The following is a 21677-nucleotide window of genomic DNA, read 5'->3' as shown; positions in this document are numbered from 1 at the left end:
GCTTTTTTTTTAGTATTAGATTTGCGAGGTTAAAAGTAAAAATGTGTGCAGAATTTTAATTATTGTGCATTTTTGTAATTTGTGCATGTGTACATTTGTGTGGATAATTCCTAGATGTGTGTGTGTGTGTGTGAACTTGAACAACATTTACCAAGTAAATGGTAAAACGGTACATGGACTTATACAGCCCTTTTCCAGTCAGCTTGATCAGTCAAAGCACCTTAAACTGCATGTCACATTCACACACACTGCTCTATCATACCCCAATAGAGGCAACGTGGGGTTCAGTGTCTTGCCCAAGGACACTTAGGCTTGGAGTCAGGGAAGCCTGGAATCGATTCACCGACCTTCCAGTTTGAAGATGACTGCTCTTCCTCCTGAGCTTCAGCCACAAAGAACCCCAAGTCACGAACAAAATGGTTTACGAGCCGCATCTTTCTCTTCATAGTAAAATGCCTTGGATACCCTTCTAAACCTTTTAGCTGTGCATGAATGTGTGTGAACTGGTATGCTAATTCTAGCTCCTTCCAGCAGGAGGCGCTGTCCTTCACGTCTTAGCTCCACTATACGATGAGCAGGAGTAACACCAGAGTTCTAACATTTCATCCTACCCATCGAGACGTCCTAGCTTTCTGCACAACAACCCTCAGGTCCATGTCTAAGAACAGCTGGATGTTCCTGTTTCTGAGACTTTCGTGTTATGAAATAAATCAAATTAAAGCCACAAGCGGTTAAGAAGGCTCTCTTCCTTCGGTGGCAACCGCATCCCCCTGGCGCCTTGTGGCCACTAGGTGGCGGTCTGACTTTGGGTGGGCACTGATATGCAAACATGTTCAGGATTGGAGTTACAGCAGCATCGTGTTTCATGGTGAAGGGCGGTGGAAGGAGGCTGGATGGTGTCATTCAGGATGGATCTCCTGGTGCTGGCCCACTCAGCTAAACAGAAGTCTAGCACAGGGATTACAAAGTCCGGACCTCCTGGGCCAGTGTCCTGCAGTTTATCCCGAGTTAACCGAACAGCTTCGGCCAATAATGCAGAACGCTGTCAAACGTGTGATTTCTAATCCGTTGAAAACTTGGGACAGCAGAATGGTTCCTTTGTTATGCACTTTTCATGGGATAAATGTGTTTTAGGTGAAGCACCTGCATTAAAAACTCCTTCAAAACACGCTGTGAAAATGTGCCAATATTCCTGTAACCGTTACAGAAAATTAAACTGAACTAACACATAAACACGAAGGTGGTCAGAAGTGAAGAGGAGACGGTTCGGTTCTCTGAGGCTGCTAAATACAGAATATCTGCACGGCTCAGAATGAATGCTGACAGAATTAAATCTTTCCAGAGATTTTCTGACCTCAGGCTCAAACACACAGTAGCCAAAAGTGAAAACCTCAAATCTGATTCCAAGAAGCTGGCAGAGGCTCCTGTTGCAGCGCCAGGATAGATGATCACAGCATGGCAGACCACGGGAAATATTTCCAGTGATGGAAGGTCCAGATCCACTTCTACGGCAGAGAAGACGGACAGGAGCTGCAGGACGGCGCAGAACGACTACACAAAGGTGATCTGAGCTCCAGGTAGAAATCTGTTCAACCTTAATGAAGCTCAGTTTCACATCCAGCTCCTCGCTGTCTCGAGGAACGCCATCTCTCTAGACCAGAAGCCAGGTATGAAGGTTTTCCTTAATAAAAAAGATGTGATGCTCATGAACGAATCGATTCTTTTGAACAGCTCTTTTAAATGAACGAATGGGACTGATCATTCATTTGCGAGCGGACGTTTATGTCCAGATTATCCACGCTGCCTTCATGTGGTTATGGCCGTGTTTTTATTAGTTTGTCTTTTGTTTCAAACTTGTAAAAATAAAATTAGAAACGTGAAGATGATATGGATGATGACCTGGGCCCAAATGTGGGTTAAAGTTCAATCTGGTGGGTATAAATAAATCCTTACAGCCGGCTGATGGACGAGTGAAGCTGTGCAGATAACAAGTAGAGATGTGACGTTCATGAACGAATCAGTTCTTTTGAACAGCTCTTTGAAATGAATGACGGGAACAGAGTTGCAGTTCCGGCAGGTTGTTTACTTTATTTTATTTATTAGTTTATTTGATATAGAAGGCACATTTTATTTAAGACCTATAAACATGCCAGATTATAGCTAACAAGCTAATTTACAGGTGTAGTCCCACGACAGGTAAAGGCGGACAACACAATAAAACACTGAACTGTTGTCCGTGCTGCCTTCACGTCACACGTGTGTCGTCGTGATGTTCAACACGGCGTTTACCTGATAAATGGATTTACCTGGAATAATGTAACAGCATTTACTAAAACTCCCACTGACGGGACTCAAATTTATCCTGGTTTTATTTATACTTTTCCTGTATAATTAAAATTCTTGTATAGTAGGTTTTATGAAAGATAGATAATTTTATTATTTATTCTTCTTCTTGTGAGTCTTTTGCTCTACTGAAATGTTCTTGTGTGGACAATGTTGGAGTAAAGTTGTTTGCATGGAGTTAAGTAAGGGATAGTGCCCGGTGAGGTGGCCATTATCATAAATTAATGGACGACGCGGAGGCGTGAACCCCACGTTGCCTCTACCGGGGTATGATAGAGCAGTGTGTCTGAATGTGACATGTAGTGTAAGGCGCTTTGACTGATCAAGTTGACTGGAAAAGGGCTGTATAAGTCCATGTACCGTTTTACCATTTACTTGGTAAATGTTGTTCAAGTTCACACACACACACACATCTAGGAATTATCCACACAAATGTACACATACACAAATTACAAAAATGCACAATACTTAAAATTTGACCTATTTGACCGGAACCTCTTTCATAGGTGTCCATTATCACTTTTTAATGGACACCTTCCAGCCAATCAGAATCGAGTATTCACCCAGACCACGGTATAAGTGTAATTGTTTGGTTTTGGTCATGCCACTAAGTTTGATAACTGATACATTGATAGATAATATATTCACAGATGAAATCGACTATGAAACACTAGGTGGACTTCTTATAAATTACAAGTGATCATCTACCTGTTTCTGCAATTATTCTAAATTATTTTGGGATTCGAAATAAACAGAGACTCATACATGTGATGAGAAGACCAGGAGCCAATGCTGCCATGGAGGTGGACCATGAGGAACCAAACTGGAATGATGTTTCTGCAAATGAAGATCCTAATGATGCATATGATGCATTCATGTCCATTTTAATCTCACAATGAGAAACACGTCTTAACGATTATCACTCAAACGCATCGCAGATCAAATGAACCATAAATCACACGGGAGACACAGGATGGATGTAAAAAGAAAATAACTCAAGATATTTATAAAACAAAAGATGCTGAAATAAAGTACAACTTCTATAAAAAATAAACTGGTAAATATTATAAGACTTAAAGAATATTATCAAATTATTGGAGCACACAAGGAACAAAAAATAAGAATTATCCAGAATATTTTATAAAAGATAAAAATATTGGGCTTGATAAAATGAAAGAAATAGCTAATAAATTTAATCATGTCTTTGTACATGTTGGTTCTAATTTAGTAAAAGAAATTCCTGAGCTAAGAATTAATAATGAAATATATTACTGAAAATTCCTCCTCCATGGTGCTGGAAGCAAAGACAGAATAAAACGTCCGCTGGTTGTTCTGATACTGACGTGGTATTAGTTAAAATATTACAGAATACAGCCGTTCACATAAATCTGTAATCTGTGTTTTCTAACGGGTACGATCCCCTCAAAAACAGCAATAAAGAGAAACGTCCGTTTACCCGTCATGGACCAATATCACTACTTCCACACATCTCAGAAGCCATAAATAATTATTTGCTCATAGACTTAATATATTGAGAAAATAATCTTTTAAGTGAAAGACAGCACGGCTTTAGAGCAGAAAGATCAACTTCAACGCCAGCGAAGGAAGCATAAGCAAAACGCTGTTGGTGTTTCATAGATTTAAAAGGGCATTGATACAACTGATTCTAATAATAATGAATAAAATAGAGAGATAAGAGGGTTCACACACCCACGGATGAAAAGTTACCTGGATGATGGACATCAGACCCTTTGAAGGTAACTTGTGGGGTTCCTCAAGGATCTGTTCTGGGCCCTAAATCAATATCAATGACATCTGCAACGTTTCCAAACAGGAAAAACATGTTTTGTTTGCTGATGACACCACTCTCTCAACAGCTTCTGGCTACAGCTGAAAAGCAGTTAAATATACTGAAAACGGGTTTGACATAAATAAGATGTTGGTGAACGTAAATTGAACAAACTTTCTCTCTTTTGGCATCAGAAATGAAAAACTTGGCTACGATCAGTTAACGGAAGTGAAACTGAAAGAGTGCATGAAAATAAATTTGGAGTGATAGTTGATGATTAGCTTTGTCGGAAGCCTCACATACACACTGTGAGAATAAAAATGTCAAAAACCATGGCTATACTTTCTAAAAAAGGTCCTGAACAAGAAGTCATTATTCATGCTTCACTGCTCTCGGCTGCCTCCACATGACTTACTGTGTAGACATGCAGATAAAAGCAACCCGAGCCATAAGAATATAAAAATATTTCTGAATAATTCCCACCAACAGAGTGTATATTGGTGGGATGTGTAAGTTTGAGTTATTCAGATCCCAGTCTGACCTTTTATAACTACTGCCAGTGATTTGATAACAATCCGTTACCCCTGACTAAAAAAAGACAGAGCCAGTCTTTTTTTGACTCTTTGACAGGAACGACTCCCTTCAGACAGCCATAAATCCCATCTTTCCTAAATAACGGACAGGGTGTGGAATATCTGGCCACTAAAGCATGCTCAGACCTGTTTTTCCACCATCCATCAGACAGCAAATCTGAACTAAAGCACATTCAATCGGATTTCCACTGCCACTCGTCTACCTCGCACATCCATCCATCAGTTTTTTTTTCTGCGGCCTGACGTCTGCAGATTGTTTATGACTTTTTAAAGGAATTTCTCCAATGAAAAGTGGGAGAACTATAACTTCTGAAGCTGCAGAACAACAGCTAGAATCTGCTCAGTCTTTGTTTTTCAGGTTTCAGACTCCGTGCTGCTGAAGCTTTACAGTCCCAGTGGAAAGTCTCCTGGCTTATTAGTTTATATAAACTTGGCTGCTTCACATGTTCCATCTAACGGCCGACATTTAAAGCAGCTCCGGTGCAGACCTGCAGCTTTCTTACGGGTGGCCCAGACGGCCGTTATAAAACTTCACTCTGTGCAGCGATTAAAGGGATGAAGGAGTTTCCACTTCTATCGGTTTTTATTCAGCACACAGATCCTTGGCATATTTATGGTAGTTTTCTGTTTTCTTTCCCTTACTGTTACTACATTTATTACGAGATAAAAACACCAACATCTGGAGGCACCACAGGTCTGAGTCAGTTTCTAACCAGACGCTGGTGCAGCTTCTGAATCCAACCCTACTTCGTCTGCTCGGAAAGTCCAGTTCATTCCGGGAGGTGTGAAGGCGAACCAAACGTAGGTCTCCGGATGGTTCCGGGAGGTGTGAACTCGAACCAAACGTAGGTCTCCGGATGGTTCCGGGAGGTGTGAACTCGAACCAAACGTAGGTCTCCGGATGGTTCCGGGAGGTGTGAACGCGAACTAAACGTAGGTCTCCGGATGGTTCCGGGAGGTGTGAATGCGAACTAAAGGTAGGTCTCCGGATGGTTCCGGGAGGTGTGAACGTGAACTAAAGGTAGGTCTTCGGATGGTTCCGGGAGGTGTGAACTCGAACCAAACGTAGGTCTCCGGATGGTTCCGGGAGGTGTGAACTCGAACCAAACGTAGGTCTCCGGATGGTTCCGGGAGGTGTGAACTCGAACCAAACGTAGGTCTCCGGATGGTTCCGGGAGGTGTGAACTCGAACCAAACGTAGGTCTCCGGATGGTTCCGGGAGGTGTGAACGCGAACTAAACGTAGGTCTCCGGATGGTTCCGGGAGGTGTGAACGCGAACTAAAGGTAGGTCTCCGGATGGTTCCGGGAGGTGTGAACGTGAACTAAAGGTAGGTCTTCGGATGGTTCCGGGAGGTGTGAACGCGAACTAAAGGTAGGTCTCCGGATGGTTCCGGGAGGTGTGAACGTGAACTAAACGTAGGTCTCCGGATGGTTCCGGGAGGTGTGAACGTGAACTAAACGTAGGTCTCCGGATGGTTCCGGGAGGTGTGAACGCGAACTAAACGTAGGTCTCCGGATGGTTCCAGGAGGTGTGAACGCGAACTAAACGTAGGTCTCCGGATGGTTCCGGGAGGTGTGAACGCGAACTAAACGTAGGTCTCCGGATGGTTCCGGGAGGTGTGAACACGAACTAAAGGTAGGTCTCCGGATGGTTCCGGGAGGTGTGAACTCGAACCAAACGTAGGTCTCCGGATGGTTCCGGGAGGTGTGAACGTGAACCAAACGTAGGTCTCCGGATGGTTCCGGGAGGTGTGAACGTGAACTAAACGTAGGTCTCCGGATGGTTCCGGGAGGTGTGAACGCGAACTAAACGTAGGTCTCCGGATGGTTCCGGGAGGTGTAAACGCGAACTAAAGGTAGGTCTCCGGATGGTTCCAGGAGGTGTGAAGGCGAATTAAACGTAGGTCTCTGTTCCCATCAATGGAACCAGGTGCATGAAATAAAATTTATGTGGCAGGAGCTGTCCTGCATTAACCAACAGATGAACCGGTTTCTTCTTCATTGGTCTTCTTTAGTAAGTCATGATGCAGTGCCGCCTCTGTCCAGGGGAAGATTTCACTTTAAGATTTTACGGTTTGTTTTGAAATCGGTAAATGGACCGCGACAGGCTTACATCATCAGCTCTGCTCGAACTACACACTGCAGGTCAGATCCTCCTCGTCCTTCCAGAAGATGTTTGATGGAAGCAACATATTCAGGAACTCCTCGCTGCAGAAACCTACATGATTTCAGATTTTATGAGTTTAAAATTTAGACTTTATTGAAATCTGAAGTAATAAAACTATAAAAGGCCACATTAAAATATAATAAACACAGAATGGTCAGAAAAACTGTGTGGAAAGTCTTTTCACTCACATTTCCAGCTCTGCTCATTTGGGGTTTTATGGCCTTTGGCTGAAAGCCACTTTCTGCTTTCAGAGCTCGGTGGAAGCCTTTCAAGATAATTATACAAATTCACAGATGCACGGTCATCAGTCTGACGAGTTCGCTTCTGAGACTCATCAAATGTTCCCTGAGCTTTAAAAATGTTTTCCATCCTGGTTAATGTCGACCTTTTCCTCACAATGAGCGTGAAGCTGAGGGATTGTGGACAGGTTTACACCTCACAGCTGAGCGAGATGGGTCCCAGGATTTATGCCCGAAGTAACACACTAAATAAAACTAATCCTCTTAAACAGCAGTTAAAGACTTGAACCTGAAAACACAAACCTGCAGGAGTTTCCCATCTCAGCCTGAATAAAAGGATCTGATGCAGGGCAACGAGAGCTCCTGCTGTACGTTAGACTTTTACAGTAGAAGGGCTCACTGCTTTTACTGTGGGTACGATGTCAGAGCGGCAGTTTCCGCTGCAGATCTGATGGAAACGGAGCTAATGAGGCCAAAAGCAGCCCTGTCCCTCATCCTCAACCACAGCCTGAACGCACCACCAGGAAACAGCTACACCAAGCCGAGTCGACAAACACCAGCAGGACAAGCTGACACATGGGACAGAAAGAGAAAACACAGCTGGGTGTGGAGGCTTGTACGCCGGTGGGGCAAGAACTCAGCTCCGATGAGCAAATGGGGAACAGGAGGAACACATGGACGGAGAATGAGTTAGTCTTCCCTGCTCCTCCTCACCTTCCAGCCTCGCTCTCGGCTGCCTTACATTCCTGTCCAGTCTTGCTTTTTCCCAACTTTACTTCCCAGAACAGCGACTCATCTCCATTCGCTGGACTCCAGAAGTCTGCTGGAATCCATCCGTTTACACCTCCATGATCAGTATTCTCTCTTTTACATGCATCTCTTAGAAATGTTGACTCGAATCCGATGGAGGGTGGTATGGAAACGGTAAACATGGGAAACAGACACGTCCATGTTTGGGTGATTGATTCCAGTTTTCAGCTCCGGTAACACGTCAGTCACGATTATATATCTCATTTCTGAAGACTGTATATGCCGATAAACGTGCATCAACACGTCTTTTCCTACAGACCCTGAACACAGCATGAACACAAGCCAAATTCCCGCATTTAAAAATAAAACATAAATGAACTAAATATTTGTTTTAAACAGCAAATCTGTGAAAAGTTTTACTTTGTCTCCTTTTTAACTGGAGAAAATGTTTATTTACTTGGTAAGTGGGAATATTTACTCACTTTTATCTTTCATCTGTTTCACAGATGACATTTTTTAAACTTATTTTTTTATTTCTGGTCTTCTCTACAGCGCCCGTTCGGTGACGCGATAGAAAAAATGTCCACGTATTGTTTCAGAATTACATACGCTGTCAGACATTTCTGCCATTTCTACAGTCGTTTTCATCATGTGGTATAAAACCGTTAATGCTGCACTGCTAACGTTATGTACAGCGGTTTCTGTTTGGACTGAAAGCTTGTTGAGGTGTGGGACCCTGAAGGAAGATCAGCCTTGGCTTCGGCGGAATCTGCTCATGAAACAACACGAATGGATTCAGAGTGGAAGTCAGTCCTGATCCGTGAACCACTGGACAGTCTCACGTCACCATCTGGCTAAAATCCTCCAGATTCCAACGACTTGCTTACAGTTAATGTTTGTAGTATAATCACGGCTGAAAGACGGACGAGGAAAGCTGTAGTAAATGTAACTGCCGTCCCAGGTTTATTCTCTCAGTAGAAACAGAAAATGGATGAAACAACTCGTGTTTCAGAGCCCCGTCGGTTTTGGTATTTCCAGTTTTAGTCTCAGATCACAGGAAAAGCTCAAACATTAGCTTGAGAGTTGTAATAAAACCAGAACCTGCTCAGCAGTTTTTCGTTTTTTCCTCCCTTCGTTGTGGACTTTACAGTGAAGGCTGCCTCACATCTTTTGGGAATGATCCTACAAGATTTGGAAGTTTCTTTCCTTGGCAGAAAACGCCACCAGGCTGGATTAAGAGTTCCATTTTCTGTTTGGTTCTGATCCAGACCCTGGCTGGGTCTCTCTGGGACCCTCACGGTTTGCCCGAAGCTGATCCTGGGTTTTTCTTTATGGGCTGCATGGTTTGTCTTGAAGTGATGTGAGATCCTAGAAGTGCTCCGGAAAAGGTTTCTCTGACTCCTCCATCCCCGTCGGAGACCAGCTTGTCCACAGAATGATGCTGCCGTTCCACAGTAGGAAGCAGGTAATGACACGCAGGTTCAAAGCTTGTTTCGATCGAGGATTTACTTTCTTCTGGTCCAAGGGTCACTCCGGTTCTTTTCAGATCTTTTCTTTTCAGACCTTCTAGAGCAGACTTGAATTTCAGAATGAAGGCAGCTGTGTCTTGGTTGCTTTAAATGCTGCAGATAATTTCTTGTGTCCTGCAGATCTAGAGACGGTTTGGTTTCCGTTCTCATCAACAGCGCCAACGGTCAGACCTTTAACGGACAGACGTGTCCTAGTTTCTGTTGGGCAGGACTTCCTGGGGTAGCACTCAACTGGTTTAAGGAAATCCTTTGTGTCTAGGTAACGAACTGAGTTAAAATAACCTGTGGCATTCCCCAAGGCTCCATCTTGGGCCCCCTGCTGTTCAACATCTACATCCTGCCACTGAAATGATGAACAGCAAAAAATGTGTTTCCATAACTGCTGATGGCGCAAATTTACAGAAACCACCTCACCTTTTATTAAAAGTCAGCTTCAAACAGCTCAGTTAAAAACTACAAACCAGGCAGAAATCTGAGAGCAGTCCTGAATTTCTGCTTTTTCTGCTGCAACCTGCAGTTGGTTCGAAATGCTGCTGCTCCTCCAGTCCTCACTAAGACCGGGAACGTGGATCCTAGGCCTCCTGTCCTCACCAAGACCGGGAAAGTGGATCCTAGGCCTCCTGTCCTCACTAAGACCGGGAACGTGGATCCTAGGCCTCCTGTCCTCACCAAGACCGGGAACGTGGATCCTAGGCCTCCTGTCCTCACTAAGACCGGGAAGGTGGATCCTAGTCCTCCTGTCCTCACCAAGACCGGGAAAGTGGGTTCCTAGTCCTCCTGTCCTCACTAAGACCGGGAACGTGGATCCTAGGCCTCCAGTCCTCACCAAGACTGGGAACGTGGATCCTAGGCCTCCTGTCCTCACCAAATCCGGGAACGTGGATCCTAGGCCTCCAGTCCTCACTAAGACCGGGAACGTGGATCCTAGGCCTCCAGTCCTCACTAAGACAGGGAACGTGGATCCTAGACCTCCAGTTCTCAGGTCTTTGCTTCCTGTCTGCACTGAATGGTTCGGGGTCAGAATACATTCAGGATCTTCTGGTTCATCATGAACCAACCAGATCCTTCAGGTCATCAGGGTCAGGTCTACTTTCTGGTCCCAGAGTCAGAACTAAACGTGGAGAGGCAGCGTTAAGCTTCAGTGGCTTTAAATCAACGTTAAAAACTTAAATATTTGCTGCTTTTATTAAAACAACTGTTATTCGTCACATTGAAACTTTTATTTTATCTTTTATTTTATTGAAGTAAGATTTAATGTTTCATCTGCATGCTGCTTTAATGCTTTTATTGTTTTATGTAAAGAACTTTGAATTGTTTTCTACATGAAATGTGACGTACAAATAAATCCACCTTGCTTTGCGTTGGTATTTATGGCCAGTGGTTTCTGTTTGGTACTGGTGGACTCCCATCAAGCTGGAAAAACATCCGACCTTGAACGTCACAATGAAAGAACTGTTAACACTCATCTGTCTGCAAAACACGAGGAGCAGAAACTGCTGCAGCAGACGTAGGAAGTTCAGAGATGTGCTGTGGGCTACAAATCATCCATCGTGTCCGTGACTGGAAAACATCCGATAGGAAAAAGGCTGTCTCAGACGTACAGAAGGCCCTATAACTCTTTCTTTGTTTCTGTAAGGCAAGTTGTAGGTGTAGTGCTTTGTCTCTGGGTGAACACCATAGCACAGCAGCTGCCTTAGCGTTGCGATGACATCATCGCTAAAGCCCGCCCCCGAGAGTGCTGCTAACAGTGCGTGGTTGCTAGACGACGGCGGAGTGTTAGCCCGCAGGAATACAGCTATCTGCCCACAGAGCTGTTCCCATATGTTTGTGTATGTGAGTAAGGCCGTTGTTCAGGTCATATATTTGGGAACATTCTTACATTAACTGTAATTTTAGACGTGAGCTGCAGCTAGCGAAGCAGCTAAGTGCTACTTAAGCTAGCCAGCAAACGTGTGGTGTTCAGCTCTGTTTGGGCCTGGTGAAGCAGTATGGTAGCCACAGAGACGTCTGGTAAAGCTTAAATATAGATCTGTTCATATCTCAGCTGTTTACCATGTAGACAGCATGTGTTTGTTATTTGTGTTCTGTTTACTTACAGAAAAACCACACTCGTATCCACCCACTCTGTAAAGATGTCTAAGGATGGAATACAAACCAGCTGAATCAACCGTCTGGTGAAGAAAGGATGAGACCAATCGCCTTCATCTACCCTCTCACAGCTAAATAAAGGTCCCGGCCTCCAGCGTGTCCTGGCCGACGCGCCAGGTAGAGAACGGTGATAAATACGTCCAGCGCCTTACGGTCCTCCACGCCTCGGCTACCCCCCCTTCAGCCCTCCCTGACCACGAAACTCCCAGTCGCTCCAGTTTATACTGGTCAGCAACCAGGAGCCTCTGGAAATGAAGCATGTTCAGATGATTCCACTTTGAAAAAGAAAATAAATCATGAGTCATGTTTTACTGGCTGCTGTTGACGCCTACTGCTGATAATTACTGCTTCCTTGTTTATGTCTTCTCCTGCTGGTTCGTTCTACTGACAGCTGTCTGGACCCAAACTTAACAAACTGAAAATGTCACGGATTTAACATGTAACCCCCCCCCCAAAAAAAACACACACCAAGCAGGAAAAATGAATTCACACAATGTGTGAAGGAGTTGCACATGAAAGAACTCAATGCACTCTTCATAGTTGTGAAATTAAGTCATAGTGCAGTAAACACTGCAATAATACTGTGGGCCATATGGGAGGGGGGGGGGGGGCACATAAATTCATCCGAGAGCCAGCTGGAAGTTTCATGTCAGAGACGCAAGCTGGGATTAATCCTGCTTCATTTTCTAAACTGTCAGAAACACAAACTCAGGACGAGCAGCTGCAGCGTCTGGAAGGTCCGGAGGTGAACCAACACTCAAAACGTTAAGAAATGCTGTTGCCATGGCAGCGAGGGATATCATCCCTTTACCAGCTGTGTCCTCACATTTTGGCTCAAGGTTTCTAAACTTAAAAGTTTTTGGAAGATAAGTAATCCCTCCCTAAAGAAGCCAACAATCCCTGCTGGAATCTCCAGAAAGTCACAGTTTCACAACGTCGCAGTCTCCTGTTTGCCTTTTATCACCTCTGAGGACATGCTGACCCACTTCTATCTGCAAGCTGTCCCTGCTCCCGTCTGGTTTTCCATTCCTGTCCCTGTAAGGCAGAACAGATCTGACAAGGAGCTCAACGGGTGGCAGGTGGTGCTTACTCTGCAGATTTGGGAGTTTACTTTCCACTCAGGTCAAAAATGTGCCGACTCCAGGCACTCCCAGGCAAGCCTGAAGAATGAGGACTCAAAAGGATGAATAGAGTCCCTGAGGATGTCCAAATGAGGTCCAACCTTCAGTCTTTATTCTGACGAGAAAGGCTTCTTGGACCCAGAATGTTTGAATTATCTTGAAACTCTTAGTTTTTAGTGTCTGCAGACTAGAACTGAACCATCACCACAGCCAGCAGGATGAAGTAAAAGTAAAAACCACCAACCTTCTTTGGTGGTGCCGTCGGTCTGCAGTGGCATGCCCAGGCTGGACTGGTACTCAGGAATGACGGTGACCCGGTAGGTGGTGCGAGGCTGGAGATTTTGCAGCACAATCGTGGTTTCTGTGCCAGAAGTGGCCGTCTCCATCCTGGAGTTCCCGTCCCTGACCGGCTCGTAGGTTAGCTGGTACCGGATGACGGCTCCCAGAGCCGGTTGCCATGACACCCTGAAGCTGTTTGTCGTCTCTTCGGATACTCTGAGGTTTCGAACGGAGCCCGTTTCTACAACACATGTTTCATCTGTAAATGAGACACTCTGACCAGAATTCTGCTTGAGAATAATTTACATAATTTATTCATTCACATCCTGTTATCGAGTTTCAGACAACTAGAAAATAAAAAGGTAATAAATCTAGAAAAATACCTTCTAGAGTCGTCTCATGTCCGGTCACAGCTAAGCTGCTTCCTTTTTTGTACTGAGCGGAAACACTGACTTGGTAGCGGGTGAGAGGGGTGAGGTGGGGGAGGACAGCAGTGACGGTGTCCCCAGGAACAGACATGGACACGTAATGTCCTTCCACATCCTTTTCTGGCTTGAACTGGACCCAGTAGGACTCGACGTTGTTAGCATCGATCTCCCAGGAAGCCCTGAAGCTTCTGGATCCGACTTCTGAGAAGGATAGGGCCTTGGGTTGGACCAGTTCTGCAGGAAAAAAGGGAAGAAGCTTCAGAGACAAGGGGGCCCGCTGCCATGGTGGAGATCATCTAGACCAGGGCTACTCAATTCAGTCCTACGAGGGCCGCAATCCAGCAGGTTTTCCATGTATCCCTGCACCAACACACCTGAGTCAAATTAATGAGTTATTGTGTAGAACCTGATTGGCTGTTAGAGCCACCTAATTTGACTCAGGTGTGTTGGTGCAGGGATACATGGAAAACCTGCTGGATTGCGGCCCTCGTAGGACCGAATTGAGTAGCCCTGATCTAGACCCTCGAGGATCCCGTTTTGGATGTTTCCTGAATCAAATTAATGGGTCTACGTGCTTGGGCAGCACTTTAAAAACGCTGTTAGACTTGGATTTTATTGTCCCCAAGGAGAGACATTTAATCTGAATCAGGTGCGTTGGAGCAGGGAAACCTCTAAAACCTGCTGAGCTTGAGCCCCTGATCTAGACAAAGATTTCTGTTTATTTTCTTAAAATCAGTCACATTTACGTCCTTGTTGGTTTTATTTACTTGTTGAAAACAGTAAAAACATGTCTGAACCACAGCGGGTTCATCTGTCCAGCTTTATTTCACCTTCACTTACTATCAATCTCCACTTTTACTGTTGCTGCTTGGTGAGGTTTAGGCATTCAAAGCTACGTGTTTAGGGTTAGTAGAACATCATTCTTAGATTATTTCTGTACAGAAGAAAACAAGCCCAACAGCTCTATCGGTCACATGAAACGAGGTCAGAGCCTACTCGTTAAAGTCATTATTATATAAGAGTTATATAATCAGCAATTAAAGCAGTGATGAGTCACATTTCACTCCGACAGACCTGGAAGCTGTTCCTGGCAGAGCAGGGCCACTTTATCCTGCGGCTGGAATAGTGTTCGCGAGAAACGTTTATTTCTCGTCTAAACTGGAATACCAAATGTTTGATGGTAGCTGATGATTTTATTCCAGAGAGCGTTTTCACACTGGAGTTTTGTTTATGAAGCCGTGACAGATGACATAATGTAGCTGTCTGGTTTGTGGTGATGGCAACACTGAGTCAGCGGTTTGAAGACATGCAAACACACCTCTCCATCCACTTTTTGACCCAGTTCTACGATTCCCACTTGCAGGAACTGAGCCTGGCCTTCACAGATCAAAAGGTGGACATGTGTTTTACACATTGGGGCAGAAAGAAGGTTTAGCTGGAAAAGACAAGCTTGGAAAAGAGACATGAAAGGAAGTATGTGCATGTTGACGACGGGTGGAATTTCTTCTCACCACAAAAGCAATCACAGCTGTTGCAGTGAGAAGTACAACTCTTTCTGAGATGTGATGCATATAGATTTTAACTTCATTTTGCTCAAGTTAAAGAAGGAACCAGGCTTGAATGTGAAGCAACCTGGCAACCCGCCCCACTCATCAACAGAAAACTGGTTTTTGTGTTGCAGGCCTGAAACGCAGGAATGGAAGGATTTCACAACTTAAATGAAGTTTATGAGAAAGACGAAATCATTGGTTCATATCCTCCCGTCTGAAGCAGAATAAACAACAAGCCAATCAGCAGCAGGTTGGTGGAAAGAAGAGGAAGAGAAGGAAAGCAGACATGTTTGCACAGATGCGTGTGTCCACTTAAAATGACTTCAGTGGACACATGAAGTCAGACCAAAGCTGGAGACCAAGTTTGCTTTTGGTAACGGAGATCATTGAACTGAGCATGTAAACATTAACATAAAGCCAATCAGAAATCAGACAATAAGAGAAGCAATTAAACCAGGAGGTGACTGATTCAGACCCACAGAGTCTCCGCTTCCTTCCACCAGCCATCAGTTTACACTACCCAACGCTTTCTCCATAATTAACCAAAACAAGTCAGACTGATATTTGGCATCATTTCCAGCTCAACCACCAAACCTAAGACCCTCGTTAAACCTCGAGGGATCTTCAAAGGTTTATAAAACAGGAGATCTGCATAATGTCGATATTTTTACCCTCTGGACCAGTTTACTCCCACTGCCTCCATTATAACCTCCCATTACCCATTACTGGGGGGGGGGGGGGGGGGGGTCGTTTTGAGTAAAAAGTACATTTTAAACAACTTTAATAACTCCAACAATACGAATGCATCAAAATTACGTCTGTAATGACCAACTTTACACTTCATTTCGGGGAAATATTGATTTTTTGTTTTTCTCTTGGAAAAAAAAAGTCATGGGTTCTTACAGCAAAAAGGACTAAACATTTTTAAAAATAAAAATAAAATTTATGGTTAAGTGTGAAGTCATTTGCTAAACAAGATGTGAAAAACTGAATATAAATATTTCATATTACATTTTATTGCGTTCTAACTTAAAAAGTGAGTTGAAACTGAAGCCTTTTAAAGGTGCCTGGAGTCAGAGGTGAAGGAAGACCGGGAACGCCATTCACTGGGAAGTTGGTGCATTTTCGTCCTTCTGGAAAATGCCTGGAGGTTCTAACAATGAGCAGTTTTAAGGGAAAACTGGGGCTATTTTGTGTCTTAAGAAAAATACACCATATTGCCAAAAGTATTCATTCACCCAAATAATTAAAAATCAGGTGTTCCAGTCACTTCCTTGGCCACAGCTGTATAAAAACCAAGCAGCGAGGCATGGGAAATATTCCCCAGTCAGCTGTCAGTGAAATCATAACTGAGTGGAAGCGATTGGGAACGACGGCAACTCAACTCGATAGAGACCTTTGGGATGAATTAGGGTGGAGGCTGAGAGCCAGGCCTCTCGTCCAGCATCAGTGTCTGACCTCTCAAATGTGCTTCTGGAGGAATGGTCAGAAATTCCAATAAAAACACTCCTGAACCTTAAGGAAAGCCTTCCCAGGAGAGCTGAAGCCTTTACAGCTGCAAAGGGAGGGCCACCGTCATATTGCACTCATCTGATTAATACTGGGATGTCTATTAAATTCGTACGAGGGTCGAGGCAGGCGAGCCAGTAATGCTAGCAATATAGTGTATCGGTATAAATAAAAAAAAGTGGCGACACCACTCAGTCAGAGACATGTAAAGATATGAAACCCTAAAAGACACCACAGTGTCATCAGCGTAGAGGACTAGAAAGCAAGACTTACGTCTCTGGTTGATGGTGCGAAGCTCTGCCTCAATCCTCAGGCAGATGGACTGAGTCAGCTCCTTAGAAATTCTCTGAAAGGCGTCAAAGTCGTCAACGGTGTACACGTGGGTCTCAGCAGGAGTATTGGCAATGGCCTCCAGCTCACTTCGTACGGCATCTTTCACACCCACAGCAAAGATCTCCACATCGGCGTTTCTCAGCTTGGTGGCCGGGTCCTTGAAGGCATCAGATGACTTCCCGTCAGTGATGAGGATGGTCACGCGGGGGACGTTGGTGCGTGCCCCCCTGCTGGTCTGAAAGACCCTCTCCCTCACGTACATCATGGCCTTGCCGGTGTTGGTGGAGCCGCCACGGTACGGGAACGTCCTCAAGGCTTTGACAACGGCATTCAGGTCATGGTGAGTGTTCAGGTAGAACTCGGTGTGAGGGTCCCTGCTGTACTGGACCAAGCTGATCTGAACCTTGTCTGGTCCGATATCAAAGGTGTTTACTAAGACCTCGAGGAAGGCCCTCACTTTGACAAAGTTTGCGGGACCAATGCTGTAGGATCCGTCAACTAGAAACACGACATCGGCCTGCACATCCACACCAAGCGAACACTCTACATGGAAAAAAACGAGGAAAAACGGGATTAAAAAACTTTCAGCTTCGTTTAATCAGCAAGAAAGCTGTTTGTTTTGTAGAGAACAAAAACTAATATTACTGAATTTGATTAATTTCATAGAACTATCTGGAAAAGGGCACTTTGACATAATAATTGACGTGTGATGCATCTGGATACCTGGAAGAACCGTTTATCCCCATTAATAAAAACTCACCCAAAGAGACTTTAACTGGCTCCGTCTTCTGCATGACCATGACAGGCTCGCTGGGTACCAGCCCCTTCAAGGCAAACAGACTGACTTGGTACTCTGTGTCTGGAGAAAGGTCTCTGACCACCACCGAGGTCTGGGTCGGGCCCACATACAGATCCTGCCGCTTGCTACCGGCCATCATTGGGATCAACTGGACTCTGTAGCCAGAAACCTCACCAACTGAGGCGCCCCAGGTCACTCTCATGGACTTTGAGGCCACCTCCAGGACATGGAGGTTGGAGGCTGGCTCAACAGCTGCAATAAAACAGATGTATAATTATTTGTTTTAGGAAAACTGATGGGACATTGAACATAGTGGCAACGTTAGTGCTTGAGCCTGAAGGGAAACATCATTTCTCTGGTATTAAAGTAAAACTGACGGCCACATGGAGACTTCTTCATATCTACACTGAAAAAGCTGGAATTTTTCCAAATAGGAAACCATGGAAATGGAAATTGGATTGGAAAAACATACTAAATAAACATTAAGTAGTAAATTTAAAGAGTGCACCTGCAGCGACTGGCCTCTGACGTACACAGATGCTGAATCAAGCTACAACTACTGATGTTGCTTGTGGCTGGTTCATTACAAGAATCCTGACGTTGCCGCTGCTATGGCAACGTGGCCTACACGTTGCTATGACGACGGAGCATGCCGCATCACATAGAAACAGGCAGGACAGTCAAAAATCTCACCTTCTTCTCCACTGGTGAGAACGCTGAGCTGGTCATCCACGTACGAACACACCTGAGCAATGAGCTCCCCCTGAACGGTTTTAATCACGTCAAAGCTGGCCACGGTGTAGACGTGGTGGGTGTGAGGCGGGGAGGCCATCAGCTTCATCTCTGCCTCGTCGGCTTCTTGAATCCCTGAAGGGAACAAAAATCTGATGAAGTTAATAAAAGCAGGTTTTTCTAAATTAAAATGGGGAACTTGTGGATGGCCTCGCCAGCTAGGTTTCAGGACGGCATGAGCTTCGAGGTGACACCACTGAATGGTAAAGCTGATGGCTTTCGTGTTTGCTCCAAGCCTGTAAATACTGGATTAAATGAGCAATCTATAACCCCGTTAAGAGAACATTTGTTTTCCACATGAGTCCGTTGAGGTTTCTATTCCACTTTGGCTGGAAAGTTTGACGACACGGCCGGTAAATATGAAACTTATTGGGTTCAGTTTTAAAACGGGGAACTTTTACGAGCCAATATTCCTCTGCAACACTTTGCAGCCTTTTGCAGATTATAGTTTATTCAGAGTTCAGTTCATAAGCTGGTAGAAGAACGGAGGCCGTAACAAGTCTTCCTTATTCAGAGGAAACACAGCTGATCCCATGTTCATTAATAGTTCGATTATGTTATCTAGAATTTCACTCGTCAGCTTAAATATGTTGGGCGATACTTGAAGAGGAGAGGACCAATCAGATTCCATCCTAGTGTCGCCATAATCAGCACCACCAGCTGTTTCATGCTCACTCTTACTGAACTGTTTATTTCTTCTTTTTCGTTGCCTCCTTTATGTCCTCGGGCTCAAAGACTAAACTTTCTACGCAGACTCAGGCTGTTTGGTGTGAAGATGATGATGACTTTCTGTCTGGTGAGATAAAAGATGGCAGCCAGGTCGGCTCCCTCCCTGTTCTAAACAAATCTACGACAGAAAACAGTCAATCCGCCATGAAGGTGATGGGTAACAGAACCTACCTGAAGTTCTTAGAGACCTTAGAGGAGTTGAGCTCCAGGGGATCATTGAGGGGTGACTTTATCCAGTTCAGGGATTAGAGTTTAGTTGGTTTTAATGTTTATTTTTCTTGGTTTTATTTGCTTGACTTCATTTTATTCCTGTGAACTAGCATAACTAGCGACCTGTCCAGACTTAGTTTGCCCTGTGCCGACCTCATCACATCTTCTCGTGTTTTAGTGAATACTTGATACTTTATTGGTATTTTAAGTGGTTTATCGTATTTCAGGCTGTTTTCTGTATTTGCTGTTAGTATTTTTATGTACTTTTAACTTGGTTGCTGTTTGTATATCTGAGATTTTATTTTGCCATCTTGTTGCTGGTTTCATCTTTTGTTTATCTACCTCGTCCAGATGAAAAACTTGTTCTAGAGTTACTACCTTCTTATTGGTGTTTGATTCTGTTGACGTTGAAGGCATCCGTGTGGCTTACTGGGAAACGTACGTAAACGTACGTAAACATAAACGTTTACGGTTCGCTGCTACACTGTTGTCCATGACTAACTTCCCTCCGGGTACGATAAAGCTTATTCTGATTATTAGCTCTTCTTCCTTGGATTTTAGCACCGATGCTCATTTCTAACGGGGCATATTGATCCTCCAGCTGTGACGGTTGTGGAGGAAGTCAACATCTAAAGCTTTTCCTGCAGAACTTGGAACCTAGTTTCTGTTTTGTGAAGGTGTTTTCTACCAGTGATCAGTCGTGTGGGACTATTAAAAGGTGAATTATTATAATTATTTAAGCACAAGCGCTCTTTAACAGCACAGCAACAGCCTACTTCTGCTGCTTCATCTATGTCTGTGGAAAGTCTGAGTTAAGTCAGTGTAAACACATAAAACTTGCCATCACTCGCTTGTAATGTAAATGATGTAAGAATTTAACCTTGTTCCATTATCACATCATAGCAGGTAGAGCTGGTTGCAAACAGCTGTTAAAAGCATTAAATAGGAATGGAAAATGTATGATGTGGAATGTAATAAAATGGTTCTGGCTGCGTACCGAGGACAAAGATCTCCACCCCCCTGCTCCGGAGCTGCTTGGCATAACTCTCCACTGGATCCGAAGATTTGCCATCTGTGATGATCACCAGCGCTTTGGGAAAACCTTTCCTGGCTCCGGCCGCCTCGGTGAAAGTATTTTTCAGGAGGTAGTCGAGGGCGTCGCCTGAACATAAAACACAGGGTTTACTTCACAGGGATCAAGTTTAAAAACTTCTTGGTTAATGGTCTGTTTGTTAAGAGAAGCTAGCTTAAGAAGAACCAAAAATGGAGGAAAGAAAAAAAAATTGTTCCTTGTCATGGGAGTCACATGACGTTTGACCATCCTGAGTCATTTTACTGTAAATGGATAAAAACTTTATTACAAAACAAGGCACACATTTAAAGCTGGTCTTGAGTTTTAAGAATGAGTGTCACGGCTGAAAGGTTTCCCATGTCTCATTCAGGTGTGGTCCTGGTCCTCGTTTTATGGGACGGACATCGGCCAAGGGGCAGAAGATAAATGAAAATAAAACAAAGTGCCATTAAACAGAGGTGATGGGACATCACCTGTCCTGCTGTCGCCTCCTTGGAACGGCAGCGAGCCAATGGCCTTCAGCAGCGCCGGTCGGGTCAGGTGTTCGTTCAGGTTGAACTCAGTTCGGGGGCTGTCGCTGTACTGGACCACGCCCACGCGGGTTCTGTCCTCGCCAATCTGAAAGGCTCCGGCTGTCGCTGACATAAAGCTGCGGATGTGTTTGAAGTTGTTCCTGCCAACACTGGAAGAGACATCCACCAGGAAGATCACATCAGCGATGGCACTGGCAGGGCATTCTGGGAAAAGAAGGTCAGAAATGGAAACGACTGATGACATTCAGCCTCTCTGCTCCAGACTGAAATAATCAGGCCATCGTCTCTTGTCTTTATTAGAAGTTGGACTGGGCCTCCGCCCTCTCTGCTGTGCTTCAGCCCTGGTCCCTCATATTAAAGGATATTAAAGGAGCAGCGGTGAACAAAATCAAAGGTCAATGACAGAATTTTTATTTTATTGGCATCTAATCACTTTACTAAACTAACGTGTGCTTCTATTCTCTCAGAATGGAGCATTTCTATCGACTCACCGTGGGTCCACACACAAACAGCTGCCACCATGCCAAACTTTAAAGCTGCAGTAGTTTGATAGGGGCTAGAGCTCCATTTGGGATAAGGATGGTCCTAAAAGCACCACAGAAGAAGACTACACCTGTAGAGCAGCCATCGCTGCACCTGAGGCTGCTGGATCCACTTACCCATGAAAACATCTTTGGAAGATGTTTGGCCACTGACGGCCACCGTACGTTCACAGCTGTGCTATACCCATATTTACCACTAGATGGTAGTAATTCTTACCCAC

The 21677-nt window shown here is 44.5% G+C and overlaps 1 protein-coding gene across 6 annotated transcripts in view; it reads right to left on the bottom strand.

The window, feature by feature from the left end:
- The window catches only part of col12a1b (collagen, type XII, alpha 1b), a 182808-nt gene that overhangs the window by 144747 nt on the left and 16384 nt on the right, over positions 1 to 21677 (bottom strand). For all 6 annotated transcript variants that reach the window (XM_041976517.1, XM_041976512.1, XM_041976515.1 and 3 more), the window contains 7 exons: positions 20855 to 21118; positions 20307 to 20471; positions 18272 to 18445; positions 17540 to 17830; positions 16720 to 17322; positions 13343 to 13621; positions 12925 to 13200 (listed from right to left, as the gene is read on the bottom strand). In XM_041976517.1, the coding sequence (XP_041832451.1) occupies positions 12925 to 13200; positions 13343 to 13621; positions 16720 to 17322; positions 17540 to 17830; positions 18272 to 18445; positions 20307 to 20471; positions 20855 to 21118 (2052 nt within the window). The remainder of the gene's footprint in view (positions 1 to 12924; positions 13201 to 13342; positions 13622 to 16719; positions 17323 to 17539; positions 17831 to 18271; positions 18446 to 20306; positions 20472 to 20854; positions 21119 to 21677) is intronic.

Source organism: Melanotaenia boesemani, chromosome 22 (assembly GCF_017639745.1).
Source record: "Melanotaenia boesemani isolate fMelBoe1 chromosome 22, fMelBoe1.pri, whole genome shotgun sequence".
NCBI lineage: Eukaryota > Metazoa > Chordata > Actinopteri > Atheriniformes > Melanotaeniidae > Melanotaenia > Melanotaenia boesemani.
The sequence above is the reverse complement of the archived record's forward strand: the minus strand, read 5'-3'. Positions and strand labels throughout refer to the sequence as shown.